General features: G+C 45.0%; 1 protein-coding gene across 1 annotated transcript in view; it reads right to left on the bottom strand.

Annotated features, from left to right (window-relative positions):
- LOC126547490 (uncharacterized) overlaps positions 1 to 7,107 on the bottom strand; it is a 31,112-nt gene that overhangs the window by 2,412 nt on the left and 21,593 nt on the right. The window contains exon 9 of the mRNA XM_050195480.3: positions 4,959 to 5,300. Within this exon, the coding sequence (XP_050051437.1) occupies positions 4,959 to 5,300 (342 nt within the window). The remainder of the gene's footprint in view (positions 1 to 4,958; positions 5,301 to 7,107) is intronic.

Genomic DNA, 7,107 nt, shown 5'->3' with positions numbered 1-7,107 from the left:
CTGTAGGGGCAAAGGGATGAAGGAAACAGGCAAAATTTACTTCTCGTGGAGAGACAATAAGATGGTAAATTACTGAGGTGGACTGCTTATAAACTACAGACATGAAAGCTTGCTTACTGATGGCGTTCTCCCTTAAGCAAAGCTGCATAGTGGGCTGTGCGGCGGCGGAGAGCTTTTACGGAGCATCCGGGTCAATTTTGACCCCCTGGAACTTTAATGTTCATGCCCATGAGAATGTGCCTGCCACAGCCGGCAACTGAATTTGTGACCCTGTGCTCTACTGTGAAACACCATACGAACCGAGTCACAATGGCAGCAGTTGGCAGAAAGATTTATTGTCCCAAATAATATATATTCAGGGTGCCTACCAAGTTGACATTGCCAAATTTCCCGAGTTTTCCAGGTTTTCCCTGACTGCCTTTGCAACATTCCCTGAGTGACATAGAACTTTGTTTTATGTCAAGATGGGCTGACACCAAGTCGCCCGATGCAGTCACTCTCAAGTAAGCATGTAAAAAAAGGAAAAAGAAAGACGACTTAATGCAGTTTGAATAGTAAGGAGTAGTGTTTATTTTATTCAAAAAGAAACGGAAGGGAGGGTAAGTAAAATGCACAGCAAAAATAAAAATATCTTAAAAAATGTTAAAGCCCATTGCAAATCGAGTCGACAATTTTCAAATACGAATAAAAAAAAGATGCATACAGAGCATATAGAAGCAAATATTTTCAGATATGAGCTATTTCTATCAACTGATAGCAAGCTCACTGGTATGAGGCCCGAGATTTTTTGCAAGTGAGAGTCTTCCTGAACAGCTGGAAAGTCAACCTCAACTGCCCTGACGTACTCTCAGCTTGCGCACAGTGCCTCAGTGTTGCGTTTCACTGCTTTAAAAAGTTTATTTTGGTTTGGATGAGGGGCACCTGCACCTCGGCCTCAGCCAACAGCGTTTTTTGAGCTCAAGCTCCTTTAAAAAAGTGGCAGTACACTCCCTTTCCCATTCATCCCTCAATGTGTAGGTAGGTCCTTTCTGTTCTTCGTGTTCCTTCTGCTGTGTGTTTGCCTCACGGACAATTTAAAGCACCCGCTTGGTCAGTTGTACCGTTAACGTCCAATTTTTTGGATTCCCTAGGTGCCGCGAAAACATAGGAAAAATAGAGCAGTTCAAAAAATTAGTGCACGCATTTTACTGCCCTTAAGGGCTCAAATGGCCAAAGGCACCTCCGAAAAAGCTCTGAAGGCCTGTGAGTACACTTATTAGGCATATTGGTGCTCCTGCTGTGACAGGAGACGGCGGGTGCACGCGTGTATAATTAAGGAGGACGTACTGTCCTGTGACAATTGCCCCCTTCCCATGCTTGTTAAGCTTCACCTCAATACTTCATATATGCTTTACGTCGTAACATTTCTGTGCTGAGGCAAAGCTGGCTTTCGGGAACTGGCATTATGCAATGTGCCGTGCTTTCTAAGCTTCGAAGCCAATCACATGGATTACAGAGGCGGAGTCGGTGTCATTGCTGACAGCGGCAAATTCTTTCAATGAAAAATCACGGCACTAAACGGCAAGAAGCTTAATAGTGAACGTCGAAGCAGTTTGACCTAGCGTTGCCGCTGTGGTGGCTACAGCCGCCAGACGACCTGCATGCCAGAGCACCTGTTCGAGGCGGCGAGATAACCAAAACGGGGCCAGTGGTGGCTTTGACTAATGCCGTTTCTGACCTGTGGTCACGACAAAGAGTCCGGAAAATTGGACGGCGAAGGGTTCTTGTATCCAAAATTTCAGATGTTCGTATACGTTGACTCTATGGGGTATGTGGTGATGCCGCGAAGCTGTCCGAATTGTCCAGCATGTCCCAAAAATCGGGCGTCCGGAAAATATGTCGTTGCCTGTACACTGGCAACTCCTCCAGCCAACGACACGGCATCAAAGACAATTCACTACGATTCCTCTCTGTTCTGTTACTTGAGCCAGCATTAGTGCGACTTTCCTTCCCTTTCAATAAAATTACAGCTAATTTTCCCTGATAGAAGCACAAATTTCACGAGTTTTCCCTGAGTATTTGAAGATTATTCAAAATCCCTGAGAATTCCTGGTCTTCCCGGTTGGTAGACACCCTGATATTGAAAACTACTATGGAATTGTTCATACTGAAAAATGGGAATCCTGTAATTTTTAAACCCGACTTTATAAGGGCTACAGTCTGGCAAAAGCGCTACCCTAATTTCCAGTACATATCTATATACATGTTCAAAGTTGCACTCTGCCCTTGCACCAAAAGTAAACTGTGCACGGGGCGCTATAAGATCCTATTGGAACACGACACTGCTTTGCTTCCGAGTCTATCTTGGTGGCTTGGCGCACAATTTGAGAGTTCGAGGGGTGCATTCGCAAGCAGCCGCTTGTAATTCAACCATCTGGCTATCTGCGTCTGGTGAAAGTTTCAATTTACTGTCCCGGTATTCCTGAGACAGCAGTGAAAATTTGGTTATATTTAAACTGCGTGTAAACACACTTCGTTATATTGAGGTTCTATATACATGGTGTGTTCTATGGACAAGAAGTTATAAAAAGCTATATACAGTAGCACCTCATTCATACGTCTTGGAATAAATTGTGAGAAAAAATGTACTAACCAGGAAAAGGTACAATCTGAAGTGACTAAACGATGTGTTAGACTCAAGTTTAGTTGAAACCCATGCAATGCTGAGTTGTGCAAATCGTTACAGAATAAGACGCCAACACACGCCAAGCCGGTGGGGCCCCAAGCGGTACCGAGAGGGACATTTTCGTTTTTATAGCATAGGTAAGCTAATGTTTGCACTCCTCCAAATCTGGCCTGGGTCAGCAGCTTCTTCGGGTGGGGCATTTTGGAGGTAAGTTTTGAGAAATGTTGCCGCATGAGAAGCTGATAATGCGCTTCGGGTTGTTGGGCCCAAGCAACCCAAGACGCACATTGTTTTCCTATTGCATAGTTCTTTAAGAAAGCGAAGGAAACCAAAACGAAACTGAAATGAAATTGTGCTGGTGAGTGACACCAGAATATGATGCCGCTGAAGCAAAAGCCGATGCTCACTTTGCACCACACTGCAGCAAGGAAGAGGAGAACTTTCATGTTTAGCCTATTAAAAGCATACAGTGCACTTCTAACTGCGCCAACGGCACTACGTCACACGTGCTGTCAAACAAATAAATGAAGATTCTTATCACAATAGGGTTGGCAACGAAGCTGTGAAGGCGGCATGCGACATTGCTGGTACTGGACTAAGAAACTGAGCGCGCACTGATGCTTTCATATGACACGGGCAGGCAAGTACTGCGGAGAAGCCGCTGCAGCGAACGGCTACGGTTCTCGATCGCAAGCACCTCGTGACTTTCCTTGTTTACATAGGATCCAGCAGCCGGAAAACTTATACAATCGCAGTTTAGCGGTGTACTGAACGTTGCTGCTGAAAGATTGCGTTTCTCAGGAACATATTCACTGCTTTAAAGAAGAGAGAGAACCGTATATGTATTGGATTGTTTGTGTTCTCGATCGCGAATGTTGGCACCAGGAAATTGTTTGTGGCGTCATATCAACGAGGCGCTGCTGTACTTTGTTATATTGAGAATTTAGTTGTACCAAAGTTAATTATACTGAGGTTTAACTGTATTCCATAATTTTCATGCAGTTCGTTATGCGGAGGTTTGACTACAGTGCAGTCCACTTATAATGATACAAAATATAATGATATATCGGTTATAACGATGAGTTGGCTTCAGAGTGTCAACTTATGCATTATGGCTAGGAGAAAAAAAAACATATATATAGCAATATGTTAGTCACTGCATATTGGATATAACAATCCAAACTGTGCCTTTTGGACGGCGTTTTCCATGCAATTCCCCTTAACCGAGACAAGGCAAAAAGTTTGCCCACATGAGTTCGTACCTGCTGCCATTACCGCGCAGCGTGTCCCGTCAGCATGCCGATTGCAAAAGCCATGGAGGGCATCGCAAGTTGGCGCAGCGTGCCACAAGATGGCGCCAGCTGCTTTGCGTCCCTGCTGCTGGCGAGCATCCAGAGAGGGAAAAAAAAAAAAAAAAAAGAAGCGAACTGTGTCTGTGCTCTCTTTCTGCAATCTCCCTCTCTTCCTCAGCGAACGCAAAAATGCGCCACGGAAGCAGCGGTGGGTATGCTGACAAGGCACAAAGCTGTGTCGCTTGAGACGAAGCTGCAAATTTTGCGAGACTCAAAGTACCAGCTCGTGCAGTCTATGATATGGACGATACTGAAAACAGTGAGCGCCACGACCATGAAGGCTAGAACCAGTGACCATGCCGATGAATGGAAACGGCGGGCTTCGTGCGCTAGGGCGAAACCACTGTGTGTGAAACCAACACGGTGGCAGCCGCTGACATTACTGAACTCTAGGAGCACGTCTTTACTGGCGATAAAATAGGTGGTGCTTCGATGGAGGAGTTTCCGAGTGCAGATAGTGCTGCGTCATTCTGTGAAAAATCCCCGATGGGGTGATCGTTGTTGCGACAGACGGTGACATTGTGCGATGGAGGCGACAACATTGACAGTGACGAAAGCGAATGCAGATTTCTGACTATTTCAGCGCGCCTAACGCTTGACAGGCTGTTTCAAGGCATAAATAAATGTCTCATTTTTTACAGCCTTTTTTCTACGTCAATTCTTTATTGTAAGTTGCAAATTTGGTTTGGGAGAAACGAAGGTATGTCTGGCAGCTTTTCTTTTTTTTTTCTTTTTCTTTTTTGCAGCAGTCCAGATACTGTATAGTGATGATTGGTTATACGATAGGATTTTTCGTTCTTCTTGATATCGTTATAAGTGGACTGCACCGTATACTTACACTTTTCTTGCACCAAAATAAAAGAGCTGCTACATTCCTGGTAGCCCTAGCAGCAACAATGAGAAAATAAATGAGAGCAAGGTGCTTCTTCAATGCCACATACCTGTTGCTGTGTGTTCACTGCTGGCAACCATCCCCGTTGCCAGCGAAGTTTGGCTGACAGAAGACTTTGCGTAGCCTTTGCCTTGAGCATTCTGGAGGAGGTGAGATGCAGCCTTCCTGCTGACCCCACTGCGGTGCCTGAGTGTCGATGTGCCATCAATTCTGTGACTGCCTGCCAACGAATGATGCTGGCTGGTCAACATTCCGGTCTCCCGGTTCCTGGCAGAAGCTGATGTCCGCATTTCAGGTACCAGGGTGCTGTCAGGTGACGACGAGAAGAAGGCGTCTCTTTGCTTAAAGAAACACCAGTCTGTTTTCTTCTGCTTGCAGCCATTTGTGCTTGCTACACCACAGGAAAAGAGAGAAAGAGAAATTAGCAGGTCAATGCACTCTCTTGGAGGTGTCCACCAACAACAGCACAAGCTAAGAGCAAACACTATATGTAGTACAGTGGGCAGTTGGCATTTCATCATTGGGAAACTGGACTGCTGTGACCAGGAAACACAAAAAAATGAAAGGGCACACACCCAAGTGCTGTATTCGAAGCTGAATTCTAATTTCAGACGAGGAAGTCTTACAGACACATTGTGAATGCCATGCCAGCTAAAAGCAAAACAAGCAATGAAGTACCGTGTCTAACAATTATGATCAATGTAGTTGAAACTTTCCTTTCACAAAGTTGGTTGGCTCATGCATAAAGTGGCATTTTTGGGGAGATAATATGTCTCCAAGATTTTTCCCAGTATGGCCAAGGCAACAGAATAAAATGGATGCATGTTCAAGCATTTGAATGTATCTTTCTCGCTCCTAGTCTTTCGTCCTCACTGTTGCAACGGTGAAATACTAATTTCTAGTGATGAAAGCAAACATACAATAACCCACGAGGATTCTCAAATGCAATCTTTACCCAACACTGGAGTCTTCACAGACATAGTTTAAGTGTACAGTTCTGTAAACAGCATCATAAGTGGACAAATTTGTGAATTTACTGCTCAGGTAGAATTGTTACGAGGGTTACGTTAGAAAAAAGTTAGCGGTGCAGACACTGACAAAACCCTAACTTATTTCTAACATGAAATTTTACTAACCTGCTTAGCTTTCTGTCGTCCTAAGCTACAATGTTTAAGAGTCCTACTTCTACTCACAAAAGTCCTACACACAAATTAATGGTGTGTATGCTCCAGAGTGGTGCAGTATAACCTCGTTCATACGTTTTATTGCGATAGCAACTATATGGACCCTCCAGGCGCATTTATGCCGTTGCCGTCGCCCTGAGGTTCCGTATGAGTGAAAGCGTGTGAGGGGGAGCATACGAATGCGGTTCAATCTTGTGCGCGAGCGAGGAATGCAGCCTGGATGCGTGCCCTCTTCTGTGGCGCGCAAGGCAAGGGGGGTCAGGTGAGGGAGGGACGTTCTACTCCAGCGGCTGCCAGAGTGTATCTATGTCCTCCTCGCCTGCCACTCCGTACAGAATGGAGACATTGTGGCGTCTACTACGCCATTGGCCACGCGAATCGCGGATGCTGTAGGGATGTTGCCTGCGTTTGTGTGTCTTGAAAGCAATTTTCGACGTGGCCAAAGCGCGGGCCTCATCTTCAAAGCGATCTGCGATGTTTGCAGAGTGCGCGTAGTGCCGGTAGCTTCATATGCCGTGTGCTTTTGACGTTTCGTTCACGTTGAAGCGACAGATACACGGAGGTCAATTGGCTCGTGGCTGCTACCGCGATTCCTAACTCCAGGGTTTTCACAGACAGTTTCTGCTGTCATTGAGCGAGATGTGTTCATGTTTACCTGTGTGCGCGTGACACTGTGCTGGTTAATTTAGTTTAAATATGTTGACAAGCTAGTTGGTTTGAATTCATGATAGAACAGGTAATCCTGACTGAACAAAGACATAGAAAGAAGCAGACACGGAAAAGGCAGCGCTGTCTTTGTGTGTCTGTTTCTTTCTACGTCCTCATTGAGTCACGCTTACACATTCTATCATTGTTATTTAGTTGGCAAGCGAATGTTTACAAGTTTATATAGCCGATAAAACTACTCTCTTTACTTCGTACAGTTATCTACTAATTTGCTATCGCAATCAGTGCTTCGCCTTTCGGGCGGAACTGCAATTTTTTTTGACGAGAAAAAAGAAACGAAAAAAAAAA

The sequence above is a fragment of the Dermacentor andersoni genome, chromosome 3 (assembly GCF_023375885.2).
Source record: "Dermacentor andersoni chromosome 3, qqDerAnde1_hic_scaffold, whole genome shotgun sequence".
Lineage (NCBI taxonomy): Eukaryota > Metazoa > Arthropoda > Arachnida > Ixodida > Ixodidae > Dermacentor > Dermacentor andersoni.
This window is presented reverse-complemented; position numbering and strand designations above follow the sequence as displayed.